Source organism: Lissotriton helveticus, chromosome 4_1 (genome assembly GCF_964261635.1).
Source record: "Lissotriton helveticus chromosome 4_1, aLisHel1.1, whole genome shotgun sequence".
NCBI classification, from domain to species: Eukaryota; Metazoa; Chordata; class Amphibia; order Caudata; family Salamandridae; genus Lissotriton; species Lissotriton helveticus.
The window spans coordinates 1,636,579,550-1,636,598,913 of record NC_136063.1 but is presented as its reverse complement, the minus strand read 5'-3'; the positions used below and the strand labels follow the sequence as shown (position 1 = coordinate 1,636,598,913).

General features: G+C 42.6%; 1 protein-coding gene across 2 annotated transcripts in view; it reads left to right on the top strand.

The window, feature by feature from the left end:
- Window positions 1-18,436, top strand: part of STAC (SH3 and cysteine rich domain) — a 1,007,531-nt gene extending 989,095 nt beyond the window's left edge. For both annotated transcript variants that reach the window (XM_078685878.1, XM_078685877.1), the window contains one exon: window positions 13,780-18,436. In XM_078685878.1, coding sequence (XP_078542004.1) covers window positions 13,780-13,878 — 99 coding nt within the window. In that variant the 3' untranslated portion in view covers window positions 13,879-18,436. The remainder of the gene's footprint in view (window positions 1-13,779) is intronic.
- Window positions 18,437-19,364: the final 928 nt, after the last annotated feature.

The following is a 19,364-nucleotide window of genomic DNA, read 5'->3' as shown; positions in this document are numbered from 1 at the left end:
TTGGTGATATTCGTTAGACCAATCTAAAGTAGTGAAACATCTTCCTCCTTTCATGCTAGCCAACATCTCATTGATTTTCGGAAGGAGATGATGATCTACCTATATACAACTATTGACGTCTTCCAAGTCCATGCACATTTGAATTTTTCCATTGGGCTTCCTGACTATAACGACTGGACTCAACCATCCTGCACCCTCAACTGGATCAGTTGCCCCCTCCTTGCAGAGTCTTGCTAATTCGTCCTTAAATTGCCCCCATAACGCTAAAGGAACATTTCTCACCTTGTACACCTTAGGTACAGCCCCTTCCTTTAACACAATACGATGCTCAAATTTCGCCAAACATCCCAACTCCTTCCTGAACAGTTTAGGAAACATTCTGATCCAGCCAATTTCCAAAGGAGCCTCTGAAACAATACTTGATTAGGATGATTTGGATCTAACACAATTCCCAACTCACACTGTTCCTTCCATCTCAATAAGGAACTTCATTTTTCGATCACATACACCTTCCCTTGGGCTTTCCTATTCAGGAATTCCAACTCAGTTGTAAAATACCCCAACACAGGTAGCTTCTCACCACAATACCCCTCAGGTTCAACATTGCAGGCCTTCATTCTTCTGTTTATATGCTCTCCAATGTATGCACATCAATCAATGTGAAAAGAGAACAGAAAGCGACCCATACCTGTACTTCTTTCCCATTCATTCTGACCACACATTCAGGACGTTGGTACCTGCACCTGTTAACTGTACTTTCTTCGCCCACCACATGCACCTCCACTTCCTCCCCATTGGTCACATCTGTATTGTCCTCCACAGCTGGCATCTTGCATCTATCAACACAATTCACTGCTTTCTTAAATTGTGGAACTTGGCCCCTCCTGCACACTCTTAAAAAGTGACCTGTCTTTTTACATTTTAAACAAGTACAAGTTTGTGTGCCGAGCAATTGCTTGATTCCGCCGTGTGCCTCATACTTCCACACCTGAAACAGGATCTCACTTTAGTGCCCTCATGAACTTTATGATTTGAGTTGTTTTCTGACTTGGGTTTCTGTCTCGTCTTTTTGATGGCACATACATTACATGATCTATCGGGGTCGCGGTTCCCTCGCATACTTGCTTCCCCTAGTTCTTTCACATACAAATACCCTGGGCCCATTTAAAATATATCGTGGAGGACTGGGTGTGTCATTGGCTCGCTTTCGGTCACATGCCATATACTGTGGCAATTCAATACTAGTTGTCGGTGGAGAAGAAACTGACCTGGGGAGCCCAGCCTTCTCTACCAGATGATCAAATGTAAGGAGCCGACTGCCTGAGGGATCCCACTTCAAGGATCGAGTGGTCTGCCCAAATCTGGAGAGTTTGCCTGGTATATTGCAAGCGGCCCTAGGGCAGGCCCGCAAGGGGTAGCAAGGGGGTGTATAGCTGGGTGTCTTTTGACTAATGGTGCATACATCACATACAGTACTGTGCCATTGCCAGTTGTAATGGGTATGTCGATGTTGGTCGGGAGCCTGGTAAAAGTAGATGGCAGAACGCTGGTAAAGGCAAAGGTCCTGCATCTGTACTGGTCTCTCCCAGAATATCTCCCCTCATCCAGAGTGACTGCCACTGGAGGCGAGCCACCAAAAAATATGCTTCGAATGACGGGGCTCCCAGCCCACCCTGGTCTATTGGTAGTTCGTTTTAGTCAGAACGACTCGTCAGCACCCGTTACCCCATATGAGAGTATGTAGTAATGTGTCTAGTTCTTTCAAGAACAAGAAGGGGAGAAGACTGGGAGGATTGCAAAATGTTAAGAAGGCGTGGAACCAGGACCATTTTGACTAAAAGGATTTTTCAAAACAATAAGGGAAGTGCAGAGGAGTTGATAGAATCACCCTCCAAAACGATATACATAAACAAAGAGATTCTATCAATGTGTGGACATGTATTTTATTTGTTGGTTTTACAGTGGTGAAAATATAGTGAAAGTACTCTCTCTTAGGGTGATAAAGATGAGAGCGCTATGTGCTTTTTAAAATACCCCTCACACACTAAAAAAATCCAGTAGTGTCATGCTTCATCATTGGGGTCTTCCCGTCCCTCTACGGGGCGGGGCGTGCTACGACCTGACCGACTACGCGGGAGCACTGAAGTGGTGACAGGACTATGTGATGGTGCAAGGTGTCAGTGAAAGTGTAGGGACCTAACAATGTGTGTGAGTACAAAAATTAAAAATCCTCTGGCTAGTAGAAAAAAACATTTTATTAGCTTCTCTAGCTGGGGACGTTAAGAAGGGGGTTTTGGGGTTGAGCCGATCGCTACAACCTGGTCTACATGTTTCGTAGGCAGTCCCCTACTGCCTACTCATCAGGACCTTCTACTGGTCCCTACGAAAATAAGCTCAGTTGCTAAGTATTGTCAGCCTGTCTTCCTAAAAACTAACAGTAAAATTCCACTGTTAGTTTATGCTTCAGGGCATGAGCTGGCCCCCTGGGAAGCAAAAATTATCAAAAATAGTGACCCAAATGTGGTCTTGTTGTGGCAAGTGCGTGGTGCCCCATGAGCTGACAATCGGTAGGAATTCACCGCGGCGCTTTTGTCCGCATAGTCCCTAAGTCTTACTTCTACCAGTGTTCAGCAGAGCGGCACTACTGTTAGTTTTTAGGAAGACAGGCTGACAATACTTAGCAACTGAGCTTATTTTCGTAGGGACCAGTAGAAGGTCCTGATGAGTAGGCAGTAGGGGACTGCCTACGAAACATGTAGACCAGGTTGTAGCGATCGGCTCAACCCCAAAACCCCCTTCTTAACGTCCCCAGCTAGAGAAGCTAATAAATTGTTTTTTTCTACTAGCCAGAGGATTTTTAATTTTTGTACTCACACACATTGTTAGGTCCCTACACTTTCACTGACACCTTGCACCATCACATAGTCCTGTCACCACTTCAGTGCTCCCGCGTAGTCGGTCAGGTCGTAGCACGCCCCGCCCCGTAGAGGGACGGTAAGACCCCAATGATGAAGCATGACACTACTGGATTTTTTTAGTGTGTGAGGGGTATTTTAAAAAGCACATAGCGCTCTCATCTTTATCACCCTAAGAGAGAGTACTTTCACTATATTTTCACCACTGTAAAACCAACAAATAAAATACATGTCCACACATTGATAGAATCTCTTTGTTTATGTAAAAGGATTTTTCCCCAATGGGGCCAATGGAAGGGTTTTCCAAAAGCCAATTGGGGTTCGAATGCCCACGAGCGCTTTGCGATGATTGTCTTCATATATATCTTGTGGGGTACAGTAAAGTTGTATGGCTAGGTAGCAGGGGGCTTAAGCACTCCAAGTAAGGCCGATGCCCCCAGCACATACCTGTTGTGAAAGAAGGTCACAGCTGAGTTGATATATAGAGATTTTTGTGCAGTTGACTCTAAGGCCAGCCACTGTGGCAAAGTCTGCTAGAGTGGTAAAGATGGGTGGGAGATCCATTGAAATGTAGCGTACATAAGGTGGTTGATCGTCGTGCATATAAGGATACGCTATGGGTGACACCTGCTAGTGGAATACCCAATTCCCGAAGACAAATCACCAAAGGCTCCATCACCAGAGCAAAGGGCAGGGGGGAGGGAGCGGACAACCCTGTGGTGTGCCTCTAGATACTGTGAATGGAAGTGTTATGTGTGGACCCAGTCGGACTCTGGATGTGTGTGTTGTGTATATTCCTCTTGTGTATGCTTGTAGTGTTAGACCCAACCACCATGCACTGAAGTACAGCCAAGATATATGGCCAGGACAGGGTATCAAAAGCCTTTTCTAGATCCAGAATCAGGCATGCAGCACAGGGATAACGGTCCTGCATCTGATCCTGAATGTGGAATAATCACCGGATATTTTGGGAGGTGCACCTACCTGAGACAAACCCACATTGGTCTGGGTGTACCAGTGTCGGAAAGACTAGATCATAGCGATCTGCTAGTATTTTACCAAAGATCTTATAATCTGCTTTTAGCAGTGTGATTGGTCGGTAGGACCCTAGCTGTCGCGAGTCATGGTCTGGTTTTAAGGAGACAATCAGTGATTCGCAGAGTGATCCCGGGAGTTCACTGCTTTCTAGCACCGCCCTGTACATGTCCGCAAGTCGAGGAGCCGGGAGGATGGAGAAAGTGCGATAATATCCCAATGGTACGCCATCAAGACCCGGAAACTTGTTTCTGGCCAAGGCCTGTATCACCTGTGTCACATCCGTAGATGTGATTACTGCACCAAGAGTGGTCCTGTCGGGTGGGGCGATGTGGGGCAATGGGAAGGCAGCAAGGAATGTGTCCACTATTGTGGGATCCGTCGGTTTGTGGGCTCTATATACCTCTGTGTAATAGATGAGAAGGCTTGATTCTTGTTGGTAGCCGGAGGTGAGCTTCCATAATACTCCAAATTACTGTCATACATATATAAATCCCTCCAGTGCTCCACAGTGCTTTAGCTAAAGGGACTCTGTTTAGACTGTCTATACTCGGCAAAACAAAGTAAACAAGCACTTACAATGCAATAGGTCTCATATTTTCAAAACTTTGACCTATTGGTATTGTAAATGACAATTCCTTTTATTATTGCAGGTTTTTAAACCCATAAATAAAAGGCATTGTCATTTACAGTGCCAATAGCTCAAAATCTCGCAATTGTGAGACCAATTGCATTGGAAAGCTGAAACAGAGAGTGTGGTGCCCCTAAAGGAGGCGCCACGCTCAACACTAGAGTTGAAAAAAAAAAGGTGAACCAGAGAGCCCGGTGTCCCTGAAGTGGGCGTTGCGCTCAGCATTAAAGTTAAAAAAGATTTTTTTAAGTTGAAACAGAGAGAACAGTGTCCCTGTGTCCCTGGGGTGGACACCGCACTCAGCATTAAAGTAAAAACTTATTGAAACAGAGTGGGTGGTGTCACTGAAGTGGGCTGCACATTGAAGTTAAAACATTTTTTGTTAAAGCTGAAACAGAAAGCGCGGTATCCCTGAAGTGGGTGCCGCACTCAGCTTTAAAGTTAAAAAACTAAGACAGAAAGCGCGGAGTCCCTACAGTGGGTATCGTGCTGAGTATTACAGCAGCAGAGATTTTCTTTTCAGTGTGATCCTACGCCCTCTGGATGGTGTGACAAGGAGCGGGGTATCTATGGAATAAATCTCCATGTGTGAAAAATGTGGAAATATGGATGAAAAGAGAAAGCATCAGGGACTTACAGGCATATGCATCAATATTGGCTTTTGCAATTCCTTAATTGCGATTTTTAGGGAATCGCAATTAAGGAATCGCAAAAGCCAATGCATGTAGAAATTGCTCAAAAATAGCCATTTCTAAACATTCCTTAATTGCGAGTAGCAAATTGCGAGTCGCAATTAAGGAATAACTCCCCATTCATTCCTATGGGCCTAGAGGCCCATAAGAATGAATGGGAAGGCATACTCAATTTGCGATTCTCAATTAGAGAATCACAAATTGAGAATGCAATTTCAAGGGTGCCAGGGTGTCAGAAGGACAACCCGTTGCACCCCTGAAATTAATCAGTGCACATATGTTGCGCACACACATGCCCTAAGGGCATGTGTGCGCGCAACATGAAACTTTGAAAAATGCACAAAAGTGCATTTTTCAAAGTTTTTGCAAATTACCATGAAGGTCAACTTCATGGTAATTTGCTCCCCCTATTAGCGAAATCGCAGATTTTTTTACTTTTATGCATTGCATTTAAGGAATTGCAAAATGCGATTCCTTAAATGCAATCACAATTTGAGTACTCACAATTAATTGCGAATTCTCAAATTGTGAGGGCCTTGACCCTTGATGCATCGGAAAAGCTAATTTTGCGATCGCAAACGGCCGATTTTTGCGAATCGCACTGTTTGCGATCGCAAAAGTCTTTGAGGCATGTGCCTGTAAGTGTAGGAGGAGGGGAAATATTGAAAGGGTAAATAAGAAATGCATTAAAGAGAAACTGCTATGTGCATTAGAGACTGATGGACAACGGAGAAACAGCGGCCCTCATCCTCCTAGACCTCTCCGCGGCATTCGACACTGTCTGCCACCGCACCCTGGTACAGCGCCTGAGCAACGTCGGAATCCAGGACAAGGCGCTGGAATGGATCATCTCCTTCCTCGACGGAAGAACACAGAGAGTCCGCCTACCACCGTACAAGTCAGAGGCCTCCGAAGTCATCTGCGGCGTCCCTCAAGGATCATCTCTGAGCCCCACCCTCTTCAACGTCTACATGAGCCCCCTCGCGGCCATCGCACGCAAACACAACCTCAGCATAATCTCCTACGCCGACGACACCCAGCTGATCCTCTCCCTGACCAACGACCCCGCCGCTGCCAGAGCCAACCTACACGAAGGGATGAAAGAGGTAGCCGAGTGGATGACGACCAGCCGCCTGAAACTGAACTCGGACAAGACGGAGGTCCTCATCCTGGGCTCTTCACCCTCCGCCTGGGACGACTCCTGGTGGCCTCCCGCCCTGGGCACCGCACCCAAACCGACAGACCATGCACGCAACCTGGGCTTCATCCTGGACTCCTCCCTCTCCATGACCAGGCAAGTCAACAACGTCTCCTCGGCGTGCTTCAACATCCTACGCATGCTACGGAAGATCTTCTGGTGGATCCCCACCGAGACCAGGAAGACCGTCACCCAGGCCCTCGTCACCAGCCGACTGGACTACGGCAACGCCCTCTACGCCGGTACCACCGCCAAGCTCCAGAAGAGACTCCAGCGGATCCAGAACGCCTCAGCACGACTCATCCTCGACATCCCACGACACAGCCACATCTCCGGACATCTGAGAGACCTTCACTGGCTCCCCGTCAACAAAAGAATCACCTTCCGCCTCCTCACCCACGCACACAAAGCCCTACACGACCAAGGCCCGAGCTACCTCAACAGCCGGATCAACTTCTACGCTCCCAAACGCCACCTCCGTTCAGCCAACCACGCCCTCGCCGCCGTCCCCCGCATCCGAAGAGCAACTACAGGAGGAAGGTCCTTCTCCTACCTGGCCGCCAAGACCTGGAACTCCCTCCCGACCGACCTGCGCCTGACCCAAGACCACCTCTCCTTCAGGAAGAAGCTGAAGACCTGGCTGTTCGAGCAGTAGCGGCACCCCCCCCTCCCCTAAGCGCCTTGAGACCCTACGGGTAGGTAGCGCGCTCTATAAGTGTCACTGATTGATTGATTGATTGATAGAGACAGGTCCTGCCCAAAGGACAGCTTCCAATTGCATGATTTCAGGAACATGTCCTTCCAGTGTGTGAGTGTATGTGCAGGACACCTTGGATGTGCCTGCTCCTCAGCCCTTCCTGAGATGTTTCATTATGCTGGGCTGACAGTGCAGAGTCTAGCAGGTTCCTGCCTCCCAAGCCCATGACAGAATGGCCTATTAGACCAAGCTAAGTCTGCTGATTAAATCTGGGCTCTTTTCTAGAAGGGTGGAGAAAACGCTCCACTGTGGGACAGAAATGGAGCTAGCAGGTGCTGCATCCCATCTGGTGCACCACCAACCCCAAAGGCCTGGCGGAGGTGATGATTAAAAGAATAGTGCTCAACAACTTATAAAGCAGACTGTGTAACGAAACAAATAAAAAGTCCAGTCGTTATGCGAGGCTACAAATGCAGACAAGGAAGTACCAAGGAGGGACTACTAAGCCTATTCACAATTGAAAATCAATGTTTTCGCAAGGACAGTATCAGGAGCCAATTGGAAATAGCGAAGAGAAATAGGCGGAACTTCTATGCTGTACCTCAATGCAGCATGCCTCGCAGAGCAGCGCATGCGCTGCCCAGGCTAGACCTAATAACGGGAATGTCAAAGTTTTGAGGTAGGAGCTTTAGAGACAGTCACTTGTAATCTAATGAGACCGTCCTGGCATTTTGAACAATGGGAAATATCTGTCCATTTAAAATGTTTTTAAGTATTAAACATCTATCAATGAAAGCAAAATTGAGTCTTTATAAACTCAATTTTTCCATCAGAAACTCTGCATGAGTTCCCCCATAATAATTTAAATGGCTTTAAGGGTCACGTTCATAAAGCTGTTCCCAAAATAGGATGGATGGGTGGATTTGCTGCTCGTTCTGATTTGCTGTCGAAATAATCTGTGATTCTATATCTGTAGTGAAACATCTCCATCTATTGTCACTCAGAGCAACTATTTTAATCTTTAGACCATCCATGAGACAGTAAAACTGTTTTAGGAACGTGATTCACTTACACATTAGAATTGCTTTTTCCATGTACAGGACCACTGGAATTATGTGACAGAAAAGGACCGAATTATGAAGCAGCGTTGACTAAATGTGAAATAATCTGTCACATTTTTGGGTAGCAGTATTTTATTACTTTTTAATTTTTACATATGTGAACAAAGATTTCACCTCCTTAGTACCAGTTCAACCAGTTTAACCCGAAAATGCAGCAATAAGCAATTGAGAGATGACCACTCAACCATGTGAATGGCTTGTCATTGCTCGAGAACATGTGTTGCCATGTTTTGGTAACTTTTGATCCGTTTAAGCTGAAAACAAAATTTTTATGCTAACATCTGCAGATTATGCATCAGATGATGGATTATAAGATTACGTGACACGTGCGACTAATCCATGATTATGAGGGAATATGTAGCAGCCGCTGAATAGCATAATTCTAGTGGCCCTGAGTATATACCTATGTAGAAACAATGTGGACGAACCCACTCAATGAACCATCAAGGCTTACTGTTATGTAATACAGTGCCAAGAAACTACTAGGTTGTGATAAAAAAACCCTCACACACCAACCTGTTTGATATCATGCTTCATCATTTGGGTCCCAACCGGGTGGCCGAATGCCCCCCGGTTGTGCTACGACGCCTGTGTACAGCGGAGCTGGTGTGGTGTAGGAAATGTGAAGTGGTGTTGTGAAGGTTAAAAGTGTCTCTGGGAATCCTTGCCTTTTAAGTTTATTAGTAGCGGCCCATGATGCAGTTAAAAATCTGTGTTGCAACTACTGGAGTTATTTTACTCATAGTTGTCAACAAAAAAGGTCTACATGTTTCAGCCCTTGGTAACAATGTGAATGGGCTTTCTTCAGGACCAGAAGAAAAGTGCGTGAGTGACAAAAAATGCCACGTGAAAGGTGAGCAACATACGCGCTAAGGTATTTTGACAGTGATCGATGGAGCTTGTATACTTACGAACCCATTGTAAAAAACCTGTGTAATTAAAAAGACAAGACAAAACACAGAAATGCAACATAAAATGCAATCTTCTGCATACCAGTTAAGTATTCCTAATTCTTTGAGTGCCTAAATGCAAGTCTTAGATCGGTAGGTACAATAAGTGAGTCTTGCCATGAGATGTACCCCAGGTGAGAAATATAGTGGCTATGTAGGTGCACATATAGCTCTCATTGGGTAGTGAGTAGGGTGTTGCATGCTGGACTTTAGTGGCTACGGCATGCTGATATGATCTATGTAGTGCCACTGGCTGGAGGAGTATCTGTAGTGCCTTGATTACAGGAGGCTAATCAGCTAGAAAATAGCTATTATGTGAAGATAAAAAAGAATTGCGCACAGCTAGGTAAAAAATAGGTACACTGAATGTTGTGTTTGGCAGGAAAAATCAGGGTCCAGGAGGGGTACGTCTATAGTCACACTCGGCGGATGACACGAGGGAACCATCAGAGCAACGTCCTGCATAGAGTATCGTTGTGGGAGTGGTCCGTTGGGTATGCCCGGTAGAGAAAGGGAACAAGAACCTTACTTCGTCAAGACGCGTCACCCACTGCAACCTATTTGGCTCCCGTGATCCTGGATGCTACTGTGCTGGAGGAAGTGCCCAGTTTAAATAGAATAAAGCTGTGGTGTCTGTGTGTGTGAGCCCATAGGCAACCGGAGCGAGAGTTCATGATTGGCAAGGTGCATGCGTGGGCGTCATGTTCGTAGTGTATAGGTGACCCCTCAGGCGTGTGCATGGTTGGATAGGCGCAAGCGTGGGTGCCATGTTGGTAGTATGTGGGCAACCTCTCAGGCGCATTGTGTGGCATTTGGGTGGGCTCAAAAGAGCACAGAAATATGCGCCCTATTCAAATGAGAATGGTGATTGAGCCCTACGCTTATGTAGAGAACGCTAATCTCGGTGTGCACCTGCTGGTGGGAAGTGTAGATAGCGCATTTGTGAGCGACATATTGGTAGAGAGATGGCACCGTCTGAGGCACTTTGGGTGTCGCGATTCAGCGCCATGTTAGAATGGTCATGATGAAAGCTAGTGTCAGCGCTTGGCAAAGCGTCTGTATGGGAATGGCCAGGAAAGCAAACAAGACTGAGCGTTTATCTATACCTATGCCTACTGGTGGAATATGGGGATGCAACATAAAGTATATTTACTGGTGGTGACTACACACGATGCTGAGTACCTGTTACTATGTGTCTCCTCAGGTGTCACGTTAGGATGGAGAACGCGCAAAACTGAGCGTTAATCTCCATATGCAATGCACCTACTGGTGGTATGTGAAAATTTAAAAATACAGCAATGTTGAGGTATGGATTGCTGGTGGTGACTATATATAGTGCTGATCCCTTGATGTTATGTATAACCCCAGTTGTCACATAAGGATATATGGATAGACAGTCATACTGATTTACTTAGGGAGTTCCATGGTATGTTATCGCTAAGGCCTGTCTGGTGGCTGGATAATCGATATATCGAGCATTGTTCCTTTTCTAGCCGGCTACACTGAATGTTGGGGATCTTAAGTGCCAATATTTCAATAACCACCCATCGCATATCATTAGTGGTGTGTCCTGCCTCAAGGAAGTGGTTAGTTAGGTGTGTAGTGTTTTTCTTACACCGGATCATGCTGTGGTGTTTGCATATTCGGGTTTTTACATTACGGTTCGTCATGCCAATATATGTGAGACCACATGGGCAAATGATGCAGTAAATTGCATTGGCAGCGTTACAATTAGTATGCTGTCTGATATGCCACGTTTTGCCGGGTTCTAGTTGTAAACTTTTTGTGGTTTCAGCGATGCGACAAACACTGCAATTCCCGCATGGGAAGTGGTGTACAACGTTGGGGAGATCGAAGCTTTCTGGACTGTGTTGGGAATCAGCGAAGGTAAAGCAGGGCGGGTCGATACCAGGGTGTCTTTTATGGAACTGGCCCTCCTGTATGAAAGTAAGGGTTTCTCCCATTTGAGGTTGCCAGTGTGCAGTATTTTCCAATTTCTTTTGATGATGTGGGAAACCTTATTCACTACTGAGTTGTAGATAACAACACATGTAAGGGGAATAGGCATGTCTATGGGTAGTTTGGCTTCTAGTAGTCCTTACCTGCTCTGGTTTCGTGCGTATTTGCTGACCTTATTGGTCAGATATTTGGGGTAGCCTCAGACTTACAATTGGGTATTCAAGGATTTCGCCTGTATTTTGTTACCTTGGATATCACTGCAATTCCTGCGTAATCTGAGGAATTGTCCAAACGGAAGATTCTCACGTAATGTTTTGGGGTGAAAGCTGGCGTAATGTAATAGAGAGTTACGTGCTGTGGGTTTAAAGTGGATTTTACTTTTGAGTCTTCCATCCACAGCTTCTATTTCTAGGTCTAAGAAAATCGTTTGGTGCCTCTGACAGTTGTCTGTGAATTTGAGATTTCGGTCGCATCCATTAAGTCATTGGTAAAAGATTAGGAGGGATTGGTCGTCCCCTTCCCAGATAGGCAAGATGTCATCTATATATCGCTTATAGAATTTGATCTGGGGAATACGTGGCGTGTTAATGTCAAATATGCAGGTCTTTTCAAAGTTATGGACACACAGTCCTGCCACACTAGGTGCGAAAACGCTTCCCATGGAAGTTCCATATTTTTGTAAATAGATATTGCCTTCAAATTCGAAATAGTTGTCTTTGAGTGCCAGTGTGGCACAGTTCAATGCGAATTTCTTAGGTGTTTAGTAGTTCCAGGTGGTGTTGTCCAATTCTTGTTCTGGTACTATGAGGGTGTCATCTTGGGGCAAGCTTGTATAAAGACTTTCCACATCTCGGCTTACCAGGAATGTGGTCTCTGGGTTGTAATCCAAGTTGTTGATGAGTCCCAGGAGATCTTTTTTGTCCTTTAGGTATGTGTTGGTGGACTGGACCAGTGGTTGTAAGATGAAGTCACAGTAGCGTGAAAGGGGTTCTAGCAGTGACCCTACTCCAGATGCAATGGGGCGTCCTGGAGGGGGGTTCTTGTTTTTTTTGTATTTTAGGGACTGTGTAAAAATAGGGGATTTTTACTGGGTTGGTAGTGAGGAACTGGGCTTCTTGTTTCGTGATGTGGCCGTTGCTCTCAGCTTCCTCCACCAGATTGTGAATTTTGGTTTTGAGCCTGTCACTGGGATCCCGGAGTGAGAGTTGGTAGTACTTTGTATCATCCAGAAGCCGTTTGCATTCTATCTTGTAGTCCTCTTTATTCTGGATGACTGTGCCTCTGCCTTTATCAGCTGGTTTAATGATTATAGTTTTGTTGGCTGTAAGGCTTCTCAGGGCATCTCGCTCCTTATTGCTGATGTTTTGGTAGGTGTGGTCTTCCTTTAGGGATTCAATCTCATTGAAGACCGGTTGCTCATACACCATAATTTCAAGAGGTATGGCACTGGGCGGTGGGATGAAGGAGGACTTGATCCTAAAGTGGGTGTCACCTTGCGCATTGGGTGTGGTTAGTCAAGGATGCTCTCAAAAAAAGCTTTGAGTTTGAGCTTCCGGAAGAATTCCGCAAGTTTGCAATGTAGCTGGAATTTGTTCAGTTTCGCTGTGGGTGCATATCCTAGTCTCTTATTTAAGACTGTGGTTTCGGCTGAGTATATACCATCACAAGTGTAAGTGATTGGATACTCTATTATGTCAGAAGCTCCTACAGATTAATATAAATATCTAAATTCAGAGACACTTATGCTCATTCTGAGTCTTGTGCAAAATTAAGGTGGAAGTTCCATGCTGCATCAGTTTCGTTTCCACTGGGTCTTCACGTAGGATTGTTAGATACATGCAAAAAGGGAGACATTACTTTCAGTAAAACCACTACAGCACAGTTTTCTTTGCACCTGTTTTTTGGGATGAATACATCACTTGCATTGTATTCATCTGCCCATATTTTACCTTGCTTTGATGCACTTTCACTGTTTTACTGAAGTGTTTAACCCATATTCCAAAATCCCTTTTATCAATGTACCCATAATCTGTGCAAATAACGAAAACATGGTAGTTACTGCACATTTTGTATGTCTACTTACATCTCTGGATGTGGGTTCTTGTTCCGGTATTCCAAATTCTCAAAATCTTCAAAACCTGCTCATAAACTGTACATTGTGTATTGTTCTTTTACATTATTGGTGGTTGGTCGTCTCTCTAATCGTACACACAGCCGTACCAGATCACAAGGCCCTAGCAGAATAGCATGAAAAGACAAGCTGTGAAAAGCTATATAGTCTGTAAGCATTGAATATGGTTACCAGGATCCAAGTTCGAATTTGTATTAGTTGCCTCTTTTGTGTATACATTAGGGTGTTTGATCGTTTGAAGAAACATAAAGATCACAAGATATTTCTTTCATTTTATGTTTTGAGAAAATATTTACATTGGCTGTAAACGTGCTCTGAATCACTCTAATTGTCTGATGTTTCATTCATGGTTTATTTGAGACACAGAGTAACTATATTTGGTCTTACATGGAAATTTGTTGTGCATTCCATGAATCCCTTCACCCGTCTCTCTGTTTATTTCTAAATTAGATATGCACATCTTCGGAAGAGGAACACAATGGCTTTATCAAAGTATGCAGCGGGAAGAAGAAAGGCCTTGTCCCCTTAGATGTCTTGGAAAATGTCTGATGTACACCTGAAACTTCTTGCAGTTGGAATCCTTGATGGCAGTCCTTCTCTGCCTCACGTCACACTGTGTTACTAAGATGAGCTGTCTTGTCGACTAGCGGAGACTGCAAAGAGGCAGCAAAAAGGAGACATTCGGACTGATAATCCTGCAAAAGGTTAATGTAAAGAGAATACCACGGAGAAAACTATTTAGGGAAACCAGTCTAGTTTAGCAGACAGATGAGCGTTTAGCGTTTGGGAGCCTGATGCTTAAAAGTTCTAGTGCAGCTTCATGTGCTGTAGGCAGTAGGTGGAGCTTAACTTGGTCCCAGACTGCTGTCTTTTGAGAAATATTCTGAGCTGCTCCATGTTCCAGTTTGTAGTGTCATGAGATAACACATGGAGTTGTTCATTTTGTTGCATTGGATCCTGAGGCGTGTATCAAACTGTGGCTATGGTCTTAAGTCTAGATATCTGTCAACAATGTACTGTATTTAAAAAGTGGTTTGATTGTCCGACGTGGAAAGAATTCAAGCAAATACTGTGATCTCCTACTCAATAGATTTAAGTTTTGTGTTCTTTGCTAACTGTAGAACATGTTTTGATTAGTTTCAATCTTTTAAAAAGGTTGAAAGATGTTGTTTGTCAGAATATTACCCAACCAAATTCCCTTCTGAGTCAAATCAATATAATGTGTTGGTTTTCTCCTTAGCATTCTCTTACAAAGTGATGGACAAAGAATTTCCTGAACAACAGAATGTGAGACAAATGTCTGAAATGTTTACAGAAGTGTCTGCTGTTGCAACAGTTCAGACTATAACAAGACGACTATTCTCAAAAACAGTAGATTATGGGAAGGACACACTGGGGCTTACAATAATTCTGTGAATGAATTGTATTATAGGTCCAGAGTTGCAATCCAGATTGTTGCTGAGGCATCTTCCTCAGGCCATGCTGCTACAACGAAGGAAGACTTGTATTGGTTCAATCTAGTTGGGTTTGATTCTGGATATGTTCTGATTAGGTGAAACCCAGAGACACTCGGAGAACATAATTGTTCTGAGGGTAGATGTCCTCTGATCCTTTCTCGTAATATCCTATGCTCTTTGAAATCATTTACATTATTTTTCTATTCAATTGTTTTAAAGACCTTTGTTATTTTCTGACCAGATACAATCTGTTCTGAACATTGTCTATTTTCGTCATCAATGTTATCTCTGTTAGTCAAAGAATAAATTGCACTTGCACATGACCCAATTTAACCAGATTGCCAGTGAACACGTAACCTGGTTTTCTTTAAATTCTTCTGTGTAGTTTTAAGCACAGTGCTGCGACTAGTTTGTTTGGAAGCATTTAAGTGTGCAATCATGCACCATTAAGAGGCGTGGGATACACTGTAAAGTACTACTGTGTATTTAGCTATGAATGCAATAAGAAGGGCTGGGTTAACCAATGTCCCAGTTGCTTAACATCTGAAGCCTATCTTCTGAACATTACAAAAATGGTTTTGTTACAGTAAAGGTAAACTGATTTTTCTAAACATCTAAACAGGTCCTTTAGAAAATGGTAAATGTCCAAATATATGTGATTAAGATTTCACACTGGCTGGTTCAATAAGTTTTGCCTCAGGTATGCTTAACATGTATGTGTCTGTGTTCCAGCTCTGGGAATTTCGTGATTCCAAAATACCTACTCCATTGCTTTAGGACTACACCAACTACCATAAACAAAGAAACTGACTTACACCTGACTTCTGATACCTGTTGGGCAAAATGGCAACAAAATAGTTGTAGTAGCTTGCATCTCTAAAACCGAAGCCTATATTTATGACTATATTATATATCCTTAACGCTGCTGTGATATTAACAAGAACTGATGTTCAACGAAAAAAGAGTCTGTGAAGTCAAACATCAAATGAGGACCTCTGGTTCTTAGGTAGTGCCTTGAAATATATATATACTGTGCCCTTTTCTGTGATACTGTGGATTCTTGAACATTGGGCCTCCTGGCTATGTGCAAAATTGTATGTCCATTCTCGGAATTGAAAATATTTTCTCTAATGTCTACACATCTCAAATCATTTGGGATCATTATACTTTATTCTCCTGATTTTTCCGATTCTCTGTAAATACTCCCTTCTCTGCGAAACATATGAATGCATAACTTATCATAATCTCTACTATACTGCTCTGTTGGCCATGGGGCATAGTACGAGCAATTACAATCCATATAAAATAATAACAAACATAAAATTAATTAACACAATATGGTATAATTTAAGTATTTGTACCCCAACTTAACGTTGAACTAAGCAGAGAAACATTTTAATGGTGAACAAAGAAACTTAAATGATGGAAAGTATGAACAGTACGTCTTTAAAAGGTACCTTTGACTTCTAAAAAGATAGGTGAGATCAAAGTACTAACAAGAGTAAAACCAGAAGCTACATATTTTGAAATTCAAGGAAGACCTCTTGCATTTTAGACAATAGCATAGTGTAGAGACTCGGCTTTTACACAACAGATTCCATTGTGCACTCTCTCCATTATTTCCTCATATTTTTCCAACTTCTGTCAGTCTTTATCATTCCTTTCACGGTTTCAAGGAAGTAGTCACAGATGTTTGCAGTGACGACAATGTAGAGCATACAGTGAATTGTCAGCCAATACCTCCTTTATTTATGACAAATTATTTGACAGCGCACAAAAACATTGTGCTACCTTTCTGTACAGCCAATACCTCCTTTATTTATGACAAATTCTTTGAGAGAGCACAAAACCATTGTGCTACCATGCTGTACACCTCATTACTCAAGTAGTAAACACGCAATAGAACTGGTATAGATTTTTAACAGTTCTTTTTCTCAACTCATGTTACTTAATTTCTTAGTAAAAACATACTTGTACAAAAGCAGTTCAAATATCACCTTCTTGTAATAAACAACTGGCAATGGTAAGTTTAGAGCTTTAAATTTATATATCAAGGCTCAAAGAAACTTAACTTTGTGCCTTTGCTTATTCCGAAGACAGTATGTGTGAACATTTGCTTCCACTTTGGATGTACCTTTTAAAGCAGACCAACTCTACAGTGAGTGACTTCGACACATAAACACCTGATGTTTATGACAATGTGAACAGCATGTATTTTAGTCCCATTGGAGAGATAAAACATTGTGTAATATGCATATACTACTTGGGGAGAATGTATCGCTCATGACATTATGCCACACTGTACATATACACTTACCCATGTGAAGGGAAAACACTTTACATTAAAGGTTGTGGCCTTTAGCTTTTCAGTGTTAAACGTTTCTTGCTTTCTAACCTTATTAACAATTTTTTTTCATAAAGTGGCGTGTAAATGCAAATGATTACACATTTAAATATATTACCAAACAATAATGCAGCCTAAAATGATCTTCAAAATGTTATTTACAGCTAACTTTTTGTTTTACTTGCAAGTTTTATGGTGTGAGATTCTGAAAGTGGCATACATAATACATTTTGTAGGCTGCAAGTCAGATGCCATACTTTGGATTGTATCTTCACAGCCACTTTTGTCAATGATTTTTTTCACTTCTAATTATTAAAATAAAATTGTAATACTGAGAGAAATAAATCATTTCATTGGTATCACGTCACAAACATAAGAAGTGGTATGGGTGTGTGGTTAGGACCAAGGATCCAATCCCTCACTCTGACATATCTCACACAAACTGTTACAAAAATGTAACATTGTAACTTCGATCGGAAGAATAATATAGAGGTAATAGGTCTTCTGTAACTTCGTATTTGTAAACTAAACAATATTAGCAAAACTAGTCATAAGCAATGTATGCATACATATCAATATAAATACAAGCATACCATTAACACCTCCATAGTATTGACAGTTGCGTAGCAGGGTCACAATATTTTCCACAACGGAGCATCCCAGATCTGAACCTTCTAGATAAACAAAGGTTCTCGATCCCATTGTCATGCATTACAAAAAACAGATCATGCAGATAGATCTCCTATTGCTGCCCCTTACAAAAATGTTGAGGGGCACTCCTGAGCTCAATGAAACTTTATCTGATGACTTTTGAAAAATTCCCCTATGGAATCACTGTCTGAGATGCATCTGTCTAATATACTGGCTTCCACATGAACGAGTCATATTTCCTCGATTTGCTTTATCTCTGCTTGGTGTTCTTTGATGGAGTATTTTCAGTGTACATTGCACTATGCTTTATTTAACTGCCCATAGAATTCAATGCATAACGATCAATAATGAAAATTGTACAGAACATTGATAATATATTTGAAAAAAAAACAACACTAACCATGCAAAATGTGTTTTTGTGTTATTTTACGTTCACAGGAAAAGTAAAACATTGAAGATTGTCCTAGTGTTTTTTTTAATAAAGCTAGAGTTATGTGAGACCCTGTTTGTTAAATGTGGAACTAGCAAGTAATTGTTTGTGTACTTTCGATATAGGTGTTACGTTTACATGTACACACCATACTGTGATTTCTATTAACTTCAGTCTGGGTATTGAGTTGCAAGTTTCCGGATGTAAGGTTGTGATATTTATAGGACAATGCAATTAACTGCAAATTACAATGGCCTTTATGCTGTCAGTTTTATTTATTTCATACTTAGCAATAAAACAATGAAACTGATTTACTGTGAAGTAGTAAGATTGTAATTTAAATTTTTGGTTTTTTTCCACTCACTGAAATATGATGTTTTTTTGCAGTAATATGATATATGGTCTTTGTGGAAACGTTTCCATGGAAATCCACACAGATCACATACCTTCAAATATTTCCTTTGATTGGTGAGACTATTCAGTGAAATAGCTGTATTTATTCATCTGATGAACTTTATTCCACAACTGAGTGTCAGGATCAGCCTTCATGAACATGCATGCTTGTAGACCTAAACTATGGACAGGAAGGACAAGATTGACTGAGGCTCAGAGGAGCAGGAGACATTTCTGTGTATGTTTTCTGTGCTGCTGCCCTGCCCAGTGTCCATGACGCCTGCCGCAGTCTTACACTGTCTCTTTGGTGGCTACTTTTCCTTCTGATTGTTGCTTCTTTAGTATGTGTGCTCACCATCATGTGAAATGAGAGAAGAAGTGCATATTCACTAGTTCCTGGAAAAAACTGTTACCTGTGAATCCATGAGGCTTCCGAAGAAAGGTTGTGGACCTAAGCACATCTGAGTAGAAGGAGGAATCAAGGTTGAAAACAGTACACTGAAACCAGCATGAGTTTACTGGACAATGTCTCCTTTACAACAGCTAAAGAAATTATCATTGCATGCAGAGAGTAAGAAAGGCCATTTAAGCATGCCTATCCTCTTTAGAAGGGACTCAATATTGGGCTGAAACGAGAATTCAGGAATGACCTTATGAAATCTAAGAAGAAACTTAGATTTGTTTTGGTAATTTCCCATTCTAAAGGTGGCATCTCAGATTAGTGTAATAATTTCTCATCCTAGAATTACCGATCTATGTG